Here is a 21,339-nt window from a genome sequence, read left to right on the forward strand (position 1 = left end):
GGAAAGGAAAGGAAAATACAGACATTGTACCAATCACTGACTAGGTTTTCTCTTGTTAAATCTACATATAATTGATAGTCTCTAACAATCTATTTCACATTTAGTACAGTGTAGAAGATGCAATTACATTTCAGAAAACAGGTAAATGTACTTTACAGAAGTTAAATGATAAACAGAACAAACATTTTTGTTAGCTACTTTTTACACTTCGTGGCACACCAGTTATCTGGGTGCACATTTATTGTCTGTGATTAAAAAAATCAAATGATTACGCAATGGATAACCTTCAGTCTCCATTTGGGTGCGATCTGGTATCTGCAAATATCTGCTATAGGCACCTTTCATTCTGCTATACATCATCTGAAAAGAGGAAGCTTCTACAAAGAAGGTTTCCTTAGGAGGTCTTTTTAAATAAAACATCACATTTATCTACTTTGATTTGAGCCTGTTCCCCATGTCATATAACCTGTGTTGTTGAATGATACCACACGTATTTTAGTATCCCATCTTTCGTCTAAGGAGCTCAGAGCAGCATACTTTATAATACCCCTTCTGTCTCTGTGAGAAGGGTTAGTCTGAGAGGGAGTGGCCAAAGGTGGTTTAGGTGTTGGGGCCAAGTAGAAATTTGAACCTGGGTCTCCATGGTATTAGGTCCAACACTGCAGTCTGGCTCTAGAACAGAACTTTCATTTTTCCTTAAGCCAAACTCAATGGGATGGATCCAGAGGAGAAATAGTGGGATGCCACTGGTACAATGGAGCTCTCTTGGCTCCCCCTCTATGTCTCCCTCCCTAAGCCACTCCAGAGAGGGTGGAAGATTGCTAGTTTAGCATGCTGTGAGATGGGGGAACGGGGGCCTGCAGCAGGACAAGAAAATCCTAAGAACTTGGCAGGGCTGCCTTGTGCCATCAAAAATGTCTCATGGCTCACACAAGTCTCCTTGAACACAAGTCAATGTGAGTCTGTTCATCTGTTGGCCATCAAGTGATGAAAGTGCATCTATGAACCAGGCCTTAGGTCTGGTGATCAACTTACACGGGGGTTATGTTCCAGGGATAGCGTGTAAAGCTAAAATCACATATTGCCAAAACGCGTTGGGTTCAATTCCAGGTGGGATTGCCAAAGTCTTTTTTCCTGGACGCCCGCCCCCCTTTTTGTTGTTGTTGTTATTATTATTATTGTTAATAATAATAATAATAATTGCCAACCGTGTAAAGCTGAATGTGCTTAAGTTAAATGCACGTAAGTTGTGAGTCACCTGAATTACAATACCAAATCCTCCGAATGTTTATCTTGGTTAATTTCTGTTTGCTCACAGTGCTCAGCAACTGAGCTGTCTTGTACAGTTCATTCAGTAACCGGTTCATGTAAATATCAAATTGCAAAGTCTGATGCAATCCAAGGCTACTTTCGTCAGGCTCTGAGTCAGGCAATTGGCAATCAGTTAATTTCAACATGTATTAACCTTAGGTGTATTGGGTATGCAGTTGCAAGATTTGTACAAAAATAAAGCAATTAATCTTGTACAAATTATTCCTGTACAAAGCGTGTTTTTAAAAGCCAACTGTCTAGCAAACCCTAGAGCAGGGATGTCGGGAACTAGATGTTGTTGAAAAGCAGTTCCATCTCATTCCTGCTTTATCAGCAAAACGATGCTTTTTCATGAACCACTGCATTGGAAATCAAAGTGTCCAAGATGAGGAAATCCAGGCTGAAGGTGATTGAGATGAAACAGATTCCTCTTGTTGGCTGCTACACTGAACAGCTAATGACTGTTTTGATTTGCAGACTTTTTTTTTACAATAGCAGGAAGAAAAGACTAAATGACAACACTTCTTCCGCTGCGAGAACTGCCTTTTTCCTAGAAGAGAAAAAGAAAGCTAGTAAACAGCTGGTAAGCAGCCATAATGGGGGACAGCGCAACAGGTCACTGATAATTCATTCTCACCCTCTCACCCTCCCTCCCTCCCTCCCAGGCTTTTAAACAGCAATACTTTCCCTACTGGGCTAACCCAACCACAGTCTCATTTGAGGCTGCTTGATCTGAATGATGCTCATCTGAACGATGGATGCTGTTACTGGTAATTAGCTCCAAAATTTTGAACCTTTGTACAAGCTATTTGGGGCCGATAGCACTCACGAGGCTCCCTCTGGTTGAAGATGGATGCAATACAGAAGGGTGGTTCACAGCAATGCAACTTTGGATATTAATGACTATCACATATTGGTGAATCAAGCTGGAATATACCATTCCCGCCCCTCTCGTCTCACGGCAGGTGTCTTCTCCTCCTTCAGCTGGGAAACAAAGTGACACTGCAGCTGGGTGCTTTAAGGCTAAGCTGCACATGATATTAGTCTCACAGCTCCACCTCTGTGTGCAAGGTATTTTGTCTTGTTTTTGGAGTGTGCACAGTTTTTTTTTTTTTTTTACAAATAAATTGGTGTGGGAGCTTGATCCAGATCAGGGCCTTAGAGTGGGAGGTGGGGGCTTTAAACCTTTGGACTGCCTGCATGTATAATTTGAAATGCACAAAAAGGTTCCGTTGAAAATGCTAATGTGGAGCCCCTGACTCGGATCAGACCAGCAGAGGAAAGGTATCTGAACCAGATCTGACCCTAATGCTACACATTTCTAATCCAGATTTTCACCTACCCCTGCCCACTTGCTTGCTACTTGTCAAAACCGCAACTACCACTACCTTTCTCTTAGGATGAGAACTACATGAGACAAGCCATGTGCAGTTTTGACTCTCATCAACTGGACCGGGCCATATCAATGTTTAATTCACTAGCATGCTGCAGACAAACAACACTGAGAGCTTCCTTTCTAAAGATATGAAAGGCTTTCCTAGTGTTTGCCTTAAAAGGGGGCTCAATTTTTGCACGTGCTCCAAGTGAGCACTTGCAAAAACAACAACTGTGCTTCCATGTAAATGCTTGGGTGTGTCTTACTTAGAGCTGCTGTTTCTCTTCTTTGCAAGGGCTCAGCAACTTACCAGGGAGGGTTGGGGCAGCAGAAGAAGAAGGCAATGCAGAAGTGGCAGCCAGGTTGGAAAAATAATAAAAAGCCAGCAAGTCCAACCCCCTCTGGGGGGGCATGGAACTCAAACTAGAAACCAGAACTCAAACCATGCCCCAAACCAGAATAGCAACACCATGCTGGCCAAGAAGAGAATCTGAAGCTTCTTGGCTGGAGTGCTTTGTTTTGTTATTTGCTCTTGGGCTAGAATAGATGCTCCCACATACCCATTAGCTGGAAAAAGCACCCCAATGGCTTAAAAGATGTGTCACCTTCTGTTCTCAGCCTGATGGCTTCCCTGCCCCCACCCCAGAGCACCTCCCCATTATCTCCCTTCCTTACCCACTGCCATGCCCCAGTCCTGATAAGTTGTTGAGCCCTTGTCGGGGCAAGGAAAGAAGCAGCGTTTGTAGGCTAGAGGCAAGCAGGGCCTGGTTCGCCTCACTCAGAAATAGCCATGAGCTTGACCATGCTTCCCTTGAGCCTATTCACGTGTCTTTGAACAGGGGCACGAGTTTTAGAAAGCAGCCCTGTGCAAATGCACAAGGCATCCCTTTCTGTATGGTTCCTGTCTTCAGCCTCTGCCAGAGAGTAGCCTGCAGCAGGGTGCAAAGCTACAAACCCATGAGATTATGAAAGAGAATATTTGTCACACTTAGTTTACCGATTGCTGCTCCGCAAGGCTTCTGGCTTTGTCGCCTTTGGCTGGGATGATTTCTACCGAGCGGTAACTAGGGGGTTTCTCTGGCCAGTCTGGAGAGCGGCGCTGGCGATGCCGCCTGCTGTTCCCTTGGAAGCGCTCGTACTCATCAGATGAACTCCACGACTCCCGGCGGGATGGTGGAGAACAGCTGCGATGGCGACGGCGGCGGCCCTGGTGATAAGAGTCCCTGCTCCTCTGACTGAGAGGTCGATAAGCCCGCTGCCCTGAATACCTTCTGTCAGAGGGATGCCGTGCGGAACGCTCCCGTCTATCCTCCTCAGGATACGAATCAGAACTGTTCCTACCATGCAAAATGGGAGATAAGTCTGGCCTAGAACTCCGAGACCTGTCATAATGGCTGCCAGCCCTCTGCCTCTCGACTATGCGGTCTCTAGGTCTGTTCCGGAGTTCCTGGTCGTAACTGGAGTAGGAATCGTCTTCTTCATCCAAAGACAAGCGCCTCCTCCTCCTCTCCCTCTCGTCGTCACTCGCCTGGCTCCGGGGTCGCGAGGCATATGTCGACCGCCGTGGTCGTGACGAACCACTAGTTCTGCGGGAGGATGGGATGCGCTCAATGATGGGAGGCAGTTGGATCACTCTGCGTTCCACGATCTCTGAGCCCAGAGAGGAGAGGATGCTAGGGTGACGACTGCTCTCAACGCGGTGCGGAGGTATCATGGGCTGGGAAACGCCAAGGTTCCTGACCTCAGACTCAAGCTGCTCCAAGAGCTTGTTGGAGGGCAACTGGGTAAGTGGAGGCATCCGTGGGTGACTGCTCTGCAGAGACATATCTAGGTAACAGAAGGAGGGTAGAGGGAAGATAGACACCTGCCATGAGAGAAAGCCAGGTCAAGAGGGACTGGGAAATTGTATCCCTCTGAGATGTTGCTTGACCACAGCTTCAATCATCCCTAACCAATGACCATGCTGGCTTGGGCTGATGGGAGCTAGAGGACAACAGCATCTTGGGGGACGGGGACGGGACGGGGACAGGCGGACAGATTTGCTAGCCCAGAAGTAAAGGCTTCCAATTTAGCATTAAAACAGAGACTCAAACTAGATGTAGTAGCAGCAGATCAATTTATTTAAACTTAGTCTGCTCCAAATGCATATACAGTGGGCGTGACCTCATTGGCAAGTACCTGCCTTGATCACCCCTTTGCCTAAAAGACAGCTTCAAAAAGTGCAAAAAAATGGGAGGCAAAGGAATCAACAAGTAGAGAGTGTTCCTTAGGAGAAAAAGCTACACTGTGATCTTCGGGTGAAGGGCAGTATATAAATTTAATAAATAACAGTAATTGTTTGGAGCATTTTAGTTTAGAAAACAAAAGCAACTCAGTTTCTAAAATTTTGCCTAGTGGTCTCTCTCTCTCTCTCTCTCTGTGTGTGTGTGTGTGTCACCCAATGAAATTGGATGACAGTAGATTCAAGACAGATAAAGTACATCACCACACAAGGCATATGGAGTTCACTATGCTACAAGATGTAATTACAGTGAATAGCTTAGATTGCTTTAAAAGTGGATTACAAAAAGAAATCCACAGAGGGACAATCTTTCTTAAATGCAAATAGAAATCTAATTCTGTGAGTGTGGATCCTCATGGAGCCGAGGGCTGCTCCATTCATGTACAAAAAGAGAGGAACTGGTAGGCCTGGGAAACTTCAAGGTTTGCAGATGGACGAAAAAAGACCCCCCCCCCCAAAAAAAACACAACTTCACCCCCTGGTTGTGGATTTCCCTGAAACATTTGTTGGGCTTTCTCCAAAACAACTGGTTTGTCACTATGGGAAACAAGATGCAAAGTCTTTACAGATACCAGATTACATGCTTCCACTTGCCAGTGTAACAAATAAACTCAGCCCTGACCCTCACCACCTCTGAACAGCTGGGTTGGTAGCCTCTGAAGCTCTTTCAAGCCAAACCACAAGCATCCAAGTCATTAAACTGCTGTAACATATTCACTCCCTTGGGACTTGTAGACGCAGCCCTACCTCTCTGTAGCAATGGGTTTAGTTGATATGAAGATGACTGGGAGTGGTGCGTCATCCATGGGAAAAGTTGTTGAGCCTGTTTCATGAACTGATGTCGTTCCAGCACTAGAGGACAGAAAAAGCAATAGATGTTATACAGGTGCACTCAAGCACTCTGGAGATCTTTTTCTCTCTCTCCATTTTATAGAATAGCAATACTGGAAGCCAAAATTAGTGACAGGAAGGTTCCTCCTTGCTTGATTTAGAATGCCTTGAACCCCTGGAATCTTGCAGCACTCCAAGACTGGGGTGGCATGAAACAATACAGTTTGTCCACAACAAAGGTGTGGTTTTGATTTCAGACGGATATTTACTCTGGAGAAACTAAATTTTCTAACGTTGAAAGTACAATCCTGAATTCCTTCACACCGGGGCTTTGCCAATGTAGTACCGGCAGAGGACTTCCCTGGCACCCACAGACTCCACTCCCCCTGCTGAAATTAGGCTCGAAAGGAGCATTCAATTGTAGCCGATAGAGTAGTTTGCATTATATTTATGTGTGCGTGTTGTGCTGCTGAAAGGTGGGAAATAAATCTAATAAATACACAAGGTGTTCATGACTGTTTCTCCGGTTCACAAATGTGTCCATGGGCCCCAAAAGTTTAGCAAACTCTGTCCTACACAATGCCCTTAACATAAAATTATGGTCTACTTCGGCATGTTCCATGAAGAGAGCATTTATACATTGCTGGAAGAGTAAACGCAAATGGCAGAAAGGGATGGAAATGGGGCATAGTGGTTAGAATTTCATAGCAGGGGCCTGGGAGACCAGGGTTCAAAACCTGACGCAGCTATGAAGCTCACTGGGTGACCTTAGGCTAATCGTGGTCTCTTATTCTTATCTACTTCACAGGCTTGGTGTGAGGATAAAATATGACCTTGAACTACCTGGAGGAAACTATGAAGGCTCTCCTATTTGTGTACATTTTGGATAATATGCAGTCAGGTTTCCACCTGAGCAGTATTTCCCATCCACGACCACCCCAAATCCCACAGAGGACGTCCAAGTGGCTTGCTTGTCATTGAAGCGTGCACGAAAACATCTTTGGAATTAATACACCTGTTTTGTTGTTATTGTTTCCCTGGGAACAAATGCAAGGGGCAGACAGCCTGCTTCCTGATTTACCTTTCTCATTGCAGCAGCAGCGAGTTGGGCAGCAGGCACAGCGCACATGGCAGCAGCAATGCTGAGGGCAACACTGGCACCAGCACACCCCTATCAGCAGGAGGAGAAGGAGGCCACCAAGGACAATAAGGACGACAGTCAGCCAATCTGGTGGGGGAAAGAGGACAGTCAAATCTATTATCATCCCCCATCACCTTGCTTTTCTTGTTACTAGATGCCTGTATGGTGAGCTTCCTGCACCAAAAAGGAAGCTTTCTGCAATCTTCCCTCACAAGATAGCTCATCCAAAACAGACATGGCGTTCACACAGAGTGCTGCATTCAGACGTAACAACAAAAACTGTCTGTTTATTCCAGGGGTAGAGAAACCCAGTCCAAGGGCTCGTTGCCTAATGGGCAGCCTTTTTTAAAAAAATTATTATATACAATGCACACACATTAAAGCTACAACCATTCAAATACAGTGGTACCTTGGGTTACATACACTTCAGGTTACAGACTCCGCTAACCTAGAAATAGTACGTCAGGTTAAGAACTTTGCTTCAGGATGAGAACCGAAATTGTGCTCCGGTGGTGCAGCAGCAGCAGGAGGCCCCATTAGCTGAAGTGGTGCTTCAGGTTAAGGACAGTTTCAGGTTAAGAATGGACCTCCAGAACGAATTAAGTACTTAACCCGAGGTACCACTGTACCAACAATACAAAAATACAAACATAAATGTTACACCTACGTGACTTCCCTCCACCAGTGTTTGTCATTTCTTATGTTTATTATATTCTTATTTATATGGCAATTTGTAACTCATTTTTAGTATTGTTATTTAACTAATATTTTGTTTTCTGAATCAACTTCACCAACTTAATCTAGACATATCAGCATGCTGTCTTTAGCACAGTGTTTGCTCATATATTCTTCAAACCATTTCCATTCTGATCTTAATTTCTGGTTTGTTTAATATCTTATTACTGTGATTAGTTTTGCCAATTCAATAAATTCTAAAAGCTTGTTTAGCCAATCTTCCTTTGTTGGTATGTACAGTCATACCTCAGGTTACAGCCGCTTCAGGTTGTGTTTTTTTGGGTTGCGGACCGCCGAAACCCAGAAGTACCAGAATGGGTTACTTCCGGGTTTCGTGGTAGTGCATGCGCAGAAGGGCTAAATCACGCTTTGCGCATGAACAGAAGCACCGAATCGCAACCCCCACATGCGCAGACGCGGGTTACGAACGTGCATCCTACATGGATCACGTTCGCAACCCGAGCATCCACTGTAATTTCCCTTCCAGATTTTTGCAAGAAGGATCCTTGCTGCAGCGTTTGCATACAGAAATAATGTCCTCCTATCTTGCGGTAGCCTTTTAGGGCAGCCTTTTGAGAACTGAATGCCAGTGCTCGGAAGGGCCAGAGGCAAGAGATACGGCTCTTGTCTTTGTACAGTAGGCTCCATTCCAGCAACACAAGATCAGGAACTGCTGGTGTCTTCTTCTCCCCTTTTAAAATGTGGATTGAAATAAGCGATAACCCTGGAAGTAAACATCTTTAGGATCACAGCATGGCAAATTTTTCTCCATGCTTTGTTCTCTAAAACTTCATAAATGGTAAGAAAAAAAATGAAGAGGTCACCCTAAAATAAAATTTAAAAAATAGAACAGTGCTACGTACTGAGAACAATGAGCTTGACCTCTATGTCTGAGTCACCGCTTGTATCTCCTGGAGCTTCAACATTACAGTAGTAGACTCCATGGTCCCACCACATCACTTCATTGATCAGGAGATCTGCTTCTATGAAGAAAAAACACAGCATGGCGAAAGTAGGCAACTGGGTGATATTCTTCTCATACCATGACAGCACATCCCTGAATTGCAAAAATTATTGTGCAAACAGACTTTTGGAGAGCTGAAACTACATTCCGAGTCATTTACACCTCCATAAGGTACAATTACTTTGTGCTGCTCAAGGCTGTGTTTCCTTAGTACTAATGAGGCCACAGGCCACAGTTTCCCAGTCCCTGCTCAAATGGTCTTACTGTTCTGAATGGTTATCCTCCGCTGTCTGTAATCAACACCAAGCACAGGTTCATTTTGCCCTCTTCTCTGAGCAACAATGCGTATTTCCCGCTGATTGTCATTGCAGTCGTTGGAAGGGTCCTGGCCAATAGCTAGGCCTGCTTGATAGGCTGCAAGAAACAAAGGGGATGAATTACAAAACGAATGCCAGTTTATTTAAATCCAAAGTATTAAATTCATAATAGCGCTCCTTAAAATTCCAGTGAGGAAAGATCACACTATGTTTATTACCTGTCCCTTTATAAGTGGTAACAACAGAAAAAAATTATGGGGGTAGAGAGGAGCAATTACCAAAGAGTCAATTAACTTCCGGAGACAGCAAGCTCTGATGCTATATGAACTGCAAACTTTGCTGGGCATATGGGGAAACAATGTGGGATGAGACTTTGGGATATATTTGAAAAAGTTGGCAAGCCCATCATTCACGTTCTGAATCAAGGATAAGCTATCAGGATTTGGCACAAAGAGGGAAGAAAAAATTGGTGGACATTAGACCATACAGATAACCCAAACAATGCTTTGGAAACCCAATACTTTTAATCTAATTTTACAATAGTGAAAGCTATAATTCATGGTTCAAATTGCAAGAACCCTGAGCATCTCACTAAGCCTATCCAGACTGAAGGAAGATGGATAAAAGGCTCACAACTTTTGGCTAGCCTTGATAGCCTGCCAGCATTTTTGACTGTAGGGACCTTTGCTCCTCATTCAATGTGGGAGATAATCCCTTCTCCAATATCGCAACACGTTCCAGATTGGCTCTAGGGTGCCTCTGAAAATAGGGTGTGAGGTTAAAGACACTCCCTCCCTGCCCCCCAACTTAGAAGGTGGGCTGGGGTTCATCCATGTCAGACTACAGGCCAAAGTGCAGTGCAACACAAGTCTCAATCCTCTTCCTGAATTTGTCGGCACTCTCTGGTTTTGCTCAGTATTAGAGGAGAAATTAGTCTTAAACTTCAGATTTTTCCTTTTGAATTGAAAGTGCTAGAGCCAAAGGAGAGCATGACTGAAAGTGAAAGGCTCCCTTTCCTAAAATCACAGAGCCCTCTAGGGTTTCATGCATTCCAAAGATAACACAGTGTCTTAAAAGTGAAAGCACAAGCAGTCATTTCCTAAAGCAGCATCTTCTAGCTATCACTCCATCCATTTTGGTTCAGAGACCGAAGAGATCAACTTCTCCATTATTTGGCTCTGGAGAACAACAAGTCAAACAACTGTCTTCCCTGGGGCTCCCTCTCTCCTTCCTGCCTCTTCTCACGTGTGTGGAGAGCAATCCCTGGTGGTGGCCGCAAGAATCAGTGGCACTCACCAACACTGTAGTAGTCAAGGATGGGATCCTTGCAAAAGGACTTATAGCGCCAGGTAACTAGCACATCCTGCAGCGGGGCAGAGGTACTGTAGTCACACCTGAGGGTCACAGAGGCAAATAAAGTTGTGTATCGCTCAGCAACTGGCACAGTCACCAGGATGGAGAAGCAACCTGCAATGAAGAACATGAACAACAGCTATCAGTAAGCATATGAAAAGCCCCCCTATGCCCCGGGGGGGGGGGGAATCTACCAGTGCAGACAGCAAACTTAAGTATACAGAGATTTAGTAAAAAAATAAATAAATAAATAAGTTACATAAAGTTTTTTAAAGGACTGGTTCATTACTTGTGTGACTGTGCAGACATATTCTACAGTTTGCGTCTGGTCTGTTCCCACAGGACTTACTTCTTCCTAGTTCTGGATTTGATAGTGCTTTGGAAGACAGCAGTGCCATAAACTTTGAATTTACCAGCAGCAGGAGCAAGTGTAAGATAGATGAAGAAATGTCATGGGGAAGAAACTGTGTAAACGACAGCTTTATTCAGGATGTCCTAGAAGTTGGGATGAGGGCAGGCCTTGTAATCTCTCACAATAAGGGTAGGGGAGGCGTAACAGTTTCACAAATGGGGAATGTGAGTTCTTCAGGTTGGCCAAGTCTGTGGGAATTCTATGTTTGGAACTTTATACTCCCTGCTATAACAGAGAAGGCCAGGGGACGCGGGTGGCGCTGTGGGTAAAAGCCTCAGCGCCTAGGGCTTGCCGATCAAAAGGTCGGCGGTTCGAATCCCTGCGGCGGGGTGCACTCCCGTTGTTCAGTCCCAGCGCCTGCCAACCTAGCAGTTCGAAAGCACCCCCGGGTGCAAGTAGATAAATAGGGACCGCTTACTGGCGGGAAGGTAAACAGCGTTCCGTGTGCGGCTCTGGCTCGCCAGAGCAGCGATGTCATGCTGGCCACGTGACCCGGAAGTGTCTCCGGACAGCGCTGGCCCCCGGCCTCTTGAGTGAGATGGGCGCACAACCCTAGAGTCTGTCAAGACTGGCCCGTACGGGCAGGGGTACCTTTACCTTTATAACAGAGAAGATCCATATCCAACCTACAGGAAACTGATTGTTTCAGTCACACTTGATGTGACTATATGAGCGCTGTGCCTTAAAAGTCTCAATTTTGCCTGGGAGAGTAATCTGAAAAGATCTAGCAAATTAGGACAAAATGTACACGAAAGTTCCCACCAACACTCCCAGTGAAACTAAAAGGGAGCACCTGCATCCCTCATATAATGGTCTGTTTTCAATCAAAGAAATGTTACATCGCCAATCCATTGGCTAATGAAAACCCTGAGAGTGAGGGCTAATCCAGAGTTCCGCTTTCACCTAGGAAAACACGCTCTTTACTGCTGAATCTGAGTGAAGGTCAATTTGGTTTTCTGCAGATAGCTGTGTTTCAGTGCTAAGGAGTGGGGTTTTCCCTAGGAAAGCAGCAGGACAAACAGAAAACTGCTTGGACTCATGCTTTCTGGGCACTTGACAAGCAGAAGCGTATGCGAGCCTTCAGAGTCTCTACGAGAAGTATACTATAAAACAATTAACAAAGAACCTCTTCAGTCTGCGCTACAACTCTACTCTGAAACTCATTTTCCTTTTGCCAAGCAGGAAATGGTGGTCACATTTCTTTTGTTCACCTGGAAACAATCCATTCAAAGACCCGACCCAAACCAGCACACCCTTTTGTGAGTCTTTGTTTGCTAATCCATTAGATTAGGGGTCAGCAAACTTTTTCAGCAGTCCACTGTCCCTCAGACCTTGTGGGGGGCTGGACTATATTTTGGGGGGGGGGGGATGAACGAATTCCTATGCCCCACAAATAACCCAGAGATGCATTTTAAACAAAAGGACATATTCTACTCATGTAAAAACACACTGATTCCCGGACCATCCGTGAGCCAGATTTAGAAGGTGATTAGGCCAGATCCGGCCCCCGGGCCTTAGTTTGCCTACCCCTGCATTAGATGTTTTACGCACCCTAAACTAAGCAAGCCTTTTCTTCTGGGAGTTTCCCATGGGTTTTCTGGATTTCTGTCAGGAGATCTTGCAGGCTGGTTGGCTGCTGGGCTCCCAGTTAGGTACTCATTAAGGAAGCTGTTTTATACGGAGTCAGATCATTGGTCCAGCTAGCTCCGTACTGTCTACACTGACCGGCTGTAGTTTTCCAGGGTTTCAGGCAGGAGTCTCTCCCAGCCCTATCTAGAGAAGCCGAGGTTTGAACCTGGGATTTTTGGCATGCCAAGTTGACATTCTACCACTGAGCTACAGCCCTGTCTCCTTCTTGCACCTCTTATGCCTTTCTCACATGCCATTTCCAGCATGTCCACTCAGTGAAGTTTGCCATGTCAAAGAAAACTTTCCCTTCTCTACCACCTTTTTGGATTTTACCCTGGTACTAACAATCCCCAATCTCTTTTTTGGAACAGCCCTCACTACTTTTTGTTCAACTTTTTCAATAACTCATTTTCTGGGAGAGCTCTGGTCTTGTATCTATTGGTTGCTTCCAAGTACAGTGGTACCTTGGTTTTTGAACAAAAACCATTCTGGAAGACCATTCAAGTTCTGAAACGTTCGAAAACCAAAAACTCAATAGCCGATAGCTAGGCCTCAGGATCTTGCACTCAGCGGAAGCCGCATGGCATGTTCGACTTCCAAGGCGTGTTCAGAAACCGAAGCATTTACTTCCGGATTTAAGGAGTTTGGAAACCAAAATGTTCATCAACAGAGACGTTAAAAAACCAAGGTACCATTGTACCTTGCAAGGGCATTCTACTACCTGGGCTTTATCCCTAGGTTACACAGGATGTGCACCTGTATATTTTTGAAAACATGCTAGTTTTGGGGCCTGTACGCTAGCCCTTGCAAAACAGAGCTTTACTATTAATTTCTTCCTCCAATCTTCACTCTAAGGTCCCAGGGTGGGTTACAATAATTAAAATATACTATTAAACACGCACCTCTGACTCCAGTCTTCAGTGTTCCAAAAAGGCCTTTTCCCTAAATGCAGAGCAGTGGTTTGCAGTGGTGTATAAAAACATGCCTTGAGCAACTGTGCTAATATGTGTATCAAATATGTGTAAAATAGCCTGCCCCCACTCATACGTTGGGCTGAAATCCTATCACTGGGAGCAAGACTCATTGAATTTAATGGCTCTTACTTGTGAGTTGACACACATGATTCCATTGTAATAGGTAAATCAGGGTTGAGACTTCTCTAGCACTTTGAATTTAACAGAGTACAAATATTTTTTTCTGACTCATGCAATAGGGAGGTTGCAGGCTTGTGTGTAGGTTTTGCCACAAGAATAAGATACCATATTTTTCGCTCTATAAGACCAGAACACAAGACGCACCTAATTTTTGGAGGAGGAAAACAAGAAAAAAAAATATTCTGAATCTCAGAAGCCAGAACAGCAAGAGGGATCGCTGCGCAGTGAAAGCAGCAATCCCTCTTGCTGTTCTGGCTTCTGGGATAGCTGTGCAGCCTGCATTCGCTCCATAAGACGCACACACATTTTCCCTTACTTTTTAGGAGGGAAAAAGTGAGTCTTATAGAACAAAAAATACGGTATATACTATTAATTCCACACTATCAACATAAATGTTTTTGGGACAGCTAACAGTCTATGAAAAGTAGAATAGTTTATCAAGAAAACAATATACAGCATTAGACAAAACATAACCAAGAAGGAAATAAGCGGAAAAGAGAGAGAGGCTTGTTGTTAAATCTATTAAAAAAATCTCAATTATAGCCAAATACAATTTAATATAATACTATCACTATACTATTTAATACTATTAAACAGCTTTTAAATACACATTAGGTTAGCCAGACTCCTGTGTTTTCCCTATCATAGGTATACACGATAACACTAGAAAAGTATTCAAGGCATTAACAATACCAAAGATATCAACAGTACTTGAGATAACATAATATAAACACTGTGTTAGATAGAATTACTCAAACACACTTGACAGCACCTAGTTGGAATGAAGTGCCTATACAAGAATGAATGGCCAGGGGCTTAAGAAGTGCACATACTGGTTATTTTTGTGACTGTGACATTATTACTGCAATCCTGAATGTATTTCCTTGGGAATAAATTAAACTAGGGCCGGGCTCAACCTATCTTTGGCTGCATGGCTGTAACTTCTATTGTGTGTGTTCAAGTGAGAACTGTTAATACAGGACAGAATGTGAAGACACTTGTTTAAAAATATAATTTACATTTGAATTATAGAGACGAGAAATATATTTAGATTGCAGTTCTAATTATACTTACCAGGAAGTAAACCTTACTGAAACCAATAAGGCATACTTCCATCTAGTCTAATTCATTGCCATTACACATTGCACTGTACATGCATTTTCCACCAAGCAGCCGAGCTACAGTCCTATTGATAATAATCAACATCTTATTTAAAGTATGCTGCACTTAATATCTAGGATGGCAATGGGGAGATAAACCAGTGAACGTTTCACATGCTTACACATATGCACAGTAAATAGAATTGTGGCTAAACTGTTGACACCAAATGCTAGCTAGTACATAGATTTCTACCCTTTCTTACTTGTATTGTTGTGGAGGACAAAAGTTCTTTACATATGTATCCACTCTGTATGTATGTAAGTTTACAACTACAGCAAATACGATTTTAAAAGGGGACACACACACACACACACACACACACATATATATATATATATATATATATATATATGCAGGTTTTGGTGTCCTCGGGTGTCTTCCCGTGTAAAAGTTGGGGTGTCTAGGCGACGTTTCGACGAGGTCTCACTCGTCATCTTCAGGCTGGTGCTTTCGGCTTCTTGTTACTGGAACAGAGCAGGATCTCAGAGATCCTGCTCTGTTCCAGTAACAAGAAGCCGAAAGCACCAGCCTGAAGATGACGAGTGAGACCTCGTCGAAACGTCGCCTAGACACCCCAACTTTTACACGGGAAGACACCCGAGGACACCAAAACCTGCATTCCTGTACCCGTGAAAATCTACGAAAGCAAATATATATATATATATATATATATATATATATATATATATATATATATACTGGGCAATTTTACAACTTCTCCTCCCTGGGACCAAGAAGATAAAACAATATGGAGAGACTTAAAACATGCCTGATTAGCCCGGAGACCTGCCTTTGAGGAAAGTACTGTAAACAAGCGAAGGAGCAGGAAGGAATCGGGCGGGAGGAAACTTTAGGAGACAATCGCCTACTAAAACCAGTCGCCGCCAGCAAGGAAAAGACGAAAGATCACGGAGATCGGGAGGCAGCTCCTTTTCCCCTTCCAGCTCGGGTCCCCGCCGCCCCCCACGACTCACCTGTCGGGAGCCAGCTGAGGCCGAGAAAGAGCCCTAGGTGTTGCCATCGCCAGCTCCAGGCCATGGCGCCGCCTCCTCCGCCCACCGGCCGGATCCCTCTGCGCAAACAAACCTCACCCTCTACTCCTAACTCAGGGAGGTGTTGGCCTTGCTTTTCCGCTTGAGAAGCCTCGCCTTTTACGATTATTGTTATTGTTAGTATTATCTGTAAAGGAGCGAGCCGATGCAAGCAACTCCCTTCCTCCCTCGGCTTGATGTCCCCCGGCACCTGTTGCTGGAGCGCTTTCCCATTTCCTCCAGCTGCGCCCTAAGGCGCATTCCGGCAGGTGCTTCGCCTCTCCCCCTGCAAGGAAGGACGGGTCCCGCCTCCCGCCTCGCTACCTGCCAGGCCTCTCCTCTCGTTTTTATTTCTCCGAGTTCAGAGCGAAGAAGAAACTTCGTTTGTACAAGCCAGATGACCCCTGGCAGTTTAATCTCTGAAGGAAGTTCTTCTATGTTCAGAAAGGCTTACCAAGTTTTTTAATGAATGAATGAATGAGCCCCCCCCCCGGCGGTTTTGCCTGTGTGCGCAGCCCGATCCTGTACAGCTTTAGGTGCGCCCAAGTTCATTAAAATCAGTGGGCTGCATTGTTCAAGCGTCGTTAACACCATATTTATTATTATCGTTCACTAAACTAGTGTTCCGCCCTTCATCCGAAGATCTCAGGGGGGTTGACAGCATTAGAAATACAAGATAGAAACACACAAAATACGTAATAAAAGCAAGAGCAAAAGCAAAACGAACCAATAACCCCCACCCAAACAGGAAAAAGGTAAAAGGCGGATCTACACGGATCCTCGTGAATTCATATGATTTTTTCATTCAAATTAAATAAAACCACCATGATACTGTAGACGATGTCTTACTCTGTAGAAAGCATCAAAAAAATCACGCATCCACTGTTTTGGGGGGGCGCAGGGGCGCAAAAACATGGTTAAAAAACACGGATCCTCATGGATCCTCATGATTTTTGCGCTAGATCAGCCCAAACTCACTTTCAAATTACAAATCATGTCCAGGGGCACAACATCCACCACAGAAATCACGCATCCACGGCTTCCTGGCGAAACCGTGGCCCAAAAACGTGGTTTTCAAGAACGGATCTTCATGGATCCACACGCTTTCTGCATCGGGCCAACCCAAACTCACCGTCAAATCACATATCATAGTAAGGGGCACAGCCTACAACACAAAAAACTCGGATCCACACCTGCCTGGCCACGCCCTGGCCCAAAAACGTGGTTCCAAAGCACGGATCCTCATGAATCCTTATGATTTTTGCACTAGATCAGCCCAAACTCACCGTCAAATCACACATCATGTCCAGGGGCACAGCTTACACCACAAAAAACTCGGATCCACGGCTTCCTGGCCATTCCATGGCCCAAAAACGTGGTTCCAAAGCACGGATCCTCATGGATCCTCACGCTTTCTGCATTGTGCCAACCCAAACTCACTATCAAATCACACATCATTCCCAGGGGCACAGCCTGCACCACAAAAAACTCGGATCCACGGCTTCCTGGCCACTCCATGGCCCAAAAACGTGGTTCCAAAGCACGGATCCTCATGGATCCTCACGCTTTTTGCATTGGACCAACCCAAACTCACCGTCATATCACACATCATTCCCAGGGGCACAGCCTGCACCACAAAAAACTCGGATCCACGGTTATCTGGCAATGCCATGGCCCAAAAACGTGGTTCCAAAGCACGGATCCTCATGGATCCTCACACTTTTTGCATTGGGCCAACCCAAACTCACTGTCAAATTACACATCATGTCCAGGGGCACAGCATCCACCACAGAAATCACGGATCCACGGCTTCCTGGCCATACCGTGGCCCAAAAACATGGTTTTCAAGAACGGATCCTCATGGATCCTCACGCTTTTTGCATTGGGCCAACCCAAACTCACTGTCAAATCACACATCATGTCCAGGGGCACAGCTTACACCACAAAAAACTCGGATCCACGGCTTCCTGGCCACTCCATGGCCCAAAAACGTGGTTTTAAAGCACGGATCTTCATGGATCCTCACGCTTTTTGCATTGGGCCAACACAAAATCACTGTCAAATCACATATCATAGCCTGGGGCACAGCCTACACCCCAAAAAACTCGGATCCACACCTGCCTGGCCATACCGTGGCCCAAAAACGTGGTTCCGAAGCATGGATCCTCATGGATCCTCATGATTTTTGCACAAGACCAGCCCAAAGTCACTATCAGATCAAACATCATGGCCAGGGGCACAGCATCCACCACAAAAAACTCGGATCCACGGCTTCCTGGCCATACCGTGGCCCAAAAACGTGGTTCCGGACCACGGATCCTCATGGATCTTCACGCTTTTTGCATTGGACCACCCCAAACTCACTGTCAAATCACACATCATAGCCAGGAGCACAGCCTACACCACAAAAGTCACGGATCCATGACTTCCTGGTAAATCCATGGCCCGAAAATGTGGTTTTGAAGGACGGATCCTCATGGATCCTCACGCTTTTTGCATTGAGCTACCCTAAACTCACCGTCAAATCACACATCATGTCCAGGGGCACAGCCTACACAACAAAAAACTCGGATCCACGGTTATCTGGCAACGCCATGGACCAAAAACGTGGTTTCGAAGCACGGATCCTCATGGGTCCTCATTATTTTTGCACTAGATCAGCCCAAAGTCACCATCAGATCAAACATCATGGCCAGGGGCACAGCATCCACCACAAAAATCATGGATCCACGGCTTCCTGGCCATACCGTGGCCCAAAAACGTGGTTTTGAAGGTCGGATCTGCACGGATCCTAACGCTTTTTGCATTAGGCCACCCCAAATTCACTGTCATATCAAACATCATGTCCAGGGGCACAGCCTGCAGCACAGAAAACTCAGGTCCACGGTTATCTGGCAATGGCATGGCCCAAAAACGTGGTTTTGAAGGTCGGATCTGCACAGATCCTAACGCTTTTTGCATTAGGCCACCCCAAATTCACTGTCATATCAAACATCATGTCCAGGGGCACAGCCTGCAGCACAGAAAACTCAGGTCCACTGTTATCTGGCAACGGCATGGCCCAAAGACATGGTTTTGAAGCACGGATCCTCATGGATCCTCACGCTTTTCGCATTGGGCCAACCCAAACTCACCGTCAGATCACACGTCATAGCCATGGGCACAGCCTGCACCACAAAAAACACGGATCCACGGCTTCCTGGTCATACCGTGGCCCAAAAACGTGGTTTTGAAGCACGGATCCTCATGGATCCTCACGCTTTTTGCACTAGATCAGCCCAAATTCACCATCAAATCACACATCATCGCCGGCGGCACAGCCCGGACCACAAAAAACTGAGATCCACGGCTTCCTGGCCATACCGTGGCCCAAAAACGTAGTTTTGAAGCACGGATCCTCATGGATCCTTACGCTTTTCGCATTGGGCCAGGCCAAACTCATCATAAAAGCTTTTTGACACCTAATCGTCTCCGCCTCTCATTGCGCGGGAGTCTCCTGCGCAGGGTGGGCGTGGGTAGCGGAGTGCCTGGGCTCTCTTCACTGACTTCCAGGGAAGAATCCCGGAGCCCTTCCACCTCCTCTTCCCATTGCTCTCCTGGACTCTTGGTGTAACGCGTATTTCCTTCCCCTTCCACCGAGCTGAGTCTCCCCCTTGTGCTAGGACCTTCACCTGCAGAGTCTGAGACCCTCTCCTTCTCCCGTGTCTCTGATGTCAGTTCCCTGACAGGTTGCTAATACACCAGAGGACAGGGTCAGAATTCAAAATGACCTGAATAGCCTAGAGAGCTGGGCCAAAACCAACAATATGGAGTTCAATAGGGAGAAATGTAAGGTACTACACCTGGATAGAAAAAATGAAATGCACAGGTGGGGGACACTTGGCTTGACAACAGTACCAGTGAAAGGGATCTGGGAGTCTTAGTTGACCACAAGCTGAATATGAGTCAACAGTGTGATGTGGCAGCTAAGAACGCCAATGCAATTCTGGGCTGCATCAATAGGAGTATAGTGTCTAGATCAAGTGAAGGAATGCTACCACACTATTCTGGTTGGTCAGACCACACCTGAAATACTGTGTCCAGTTGAAGAAGGATATTGTCAAGCTGGAACATGTCCAGAGGTGGGTGACCAAAATGTAAAAGGTCTGTAATCCAAGCCCTATGAGGAGAGACTTAGGGAGCTGGATTTGTTTAATCTAGAGAAGAGAAGATTAAGGAGTGACATGATAGCCATGTTTAAATATTTGAAGGGATGTCATGTTGAAGAGGGAGCAAGCTTGTTTTCTGCTGTTCTAGAGACTAGGATGCAGAATAATAGATTCAAACTATGGGAAAAGAGATTCCACCTGGGCGCGGTAATCCAGTCAGGGAAAAAGGGAGGCATACTATGTTTAGGGCACCATTTCCAGCCTCTTCTCCTTTTCGGGGTGAGAATAGTGGATCCTAAAAAGGGCTGCTCAGTCATGGATACAGCTGCTGAGCTGCTCAACTGCCTTATTCCTTGAGTCAGAACGACTGAACGCCCATGTGTCGGTTCATGACTAGGGGCTTCACATTCCTGCCCCTGTAGCCATTTAGTGATCGCCATGGGGGTTGGGTTTGGGGGGGTTGGGTTGGGTTTTTGGAAGATGCCTGTGCGTGAATTTGTTTTATGTGTGTAGATCAGTGCACACTGACCAACGCACAGCCTTCGCAGTAGGGCTCTGTTCTGATGGCATGAGTAGTCACGACGAACTGGTGGATCCTATCTCATGCAGCCTTCATCCGCCTTCACAGCCGTTGTAACACACTGCTTGTTATCACCCGCCTGTTCTGCCATTGAGGACTTCTTGGCTCATTCTTTGTCTAGCTCCTTCCCTGTTATGTACTAAGCTTGGATCCTAGAACAATAGGCAAGTAGGATCCTAGAATGCAAGAATTGATTGGCTTGCAGGAAAGACCAATCAGGCTCCAGGAGGGAAGCAGAACCAGCCATTCAGACGGGACTCATTGTGTAAATAATGTATATAAAAGCCTGAGGTTTTGGGGGAAATTCAGTCACTGTTTTACAAGCTGCAATAAAGAGCATGAAATCACTACAGGACTCTGAGCATATTTAATTTTCTTTGACCTTACCACCTTGGGTGACCCTGCTGGGAGTACGAGATTCCCAACGGCTTCACTCACAAGGGTCATAGGAATGTGCAAGCCCACTCACCATGACAAGTGAGAGAACTGAGATAGATTGCACTGAGCCCTGGTCTCATTAGACAAAGTGTTCCACCAAAAAGGCTCTGGCTCTGGTTGAGGACAGCTGGATATGTTTTGGGCCAGGGACCACCAGTAGGTTGCTGTTAGATGAGCATCACACTCATGGGGGTGTATTGGAAGATAATTCCCACAGATAAGAAAGGTCACAGACTGTTTAGGGCTTTAAAGATTAGCACCAAAACATTGAACCTGATTTGATACTCCACCTGGAGCCAATCCAGCTGATTAACAACCAACTGAATGTGGGCTCTCCACAAAGTCCAAGAAAGAACTCATGCATCTGCATTTTAGACCATTTGGAGTTTCTGGAGCAGTCTCAAGGGTAGCCCTGCATATCTCTATCTCTCTCTCTCTCTCTCTCTCCCTCTCTCTCTCTCTCTCACACACACACACA

The 21,339-nt window shown here is 45.6% G+C and overlaps 1 protein-coding gene across 1 annotated transcript; it reads right to left on the bottom strand.

Annotated features, from left to right (window-relative positions):
* Window positions 1-33: 33 nt before the first annotated feature.
* ILDR1 (immunoglobulin like domain containing receptor 1) lies at window positions 34-15,964 on the bottom strand. The gene is made up of 8 exons (XM_028726578.2): window positions 15,639-15,964; window positions 10,252-10,422; window positions 8,903-9,052; window positions 8,538-8,657; window positions 6,880-7,026; window positions 5,715-5,819; window positions 3,684-4,513; window positions 34-1,861 (listed from the first exon to the last, which is right to left on the bottom strand). The coding sequence occupies exons 1-8, from the start codon at window positions 15,700-15,702 to the stop codon at window positions 1,820-1,822; spliced, it is 1,629 nt and encodes a 542-aa protein (XP_028582411.2). The 5' UTR covers window positions 15,703-15,964; the 3' UTR covers window positions 34-1,819.
* Between the last annotated feature and the right edge of the window lie 5,375 nt (window positions 15,965-21,339).

The sequence above is a fragment of the Podarcis muralis genome, chromosome 4, assembly GCF_964188315.1.
Source record: "Podarcis muralis chromosome 4, rPodMur119.hap1.1, whole genome shotgun sequence".
Classification (NCBI taxonomy): Eukaryota; Metazoa; Chordata; class Lepidosauria; order Squamata; family Lacertidae; genus Podarcis; species Podarcis muralis.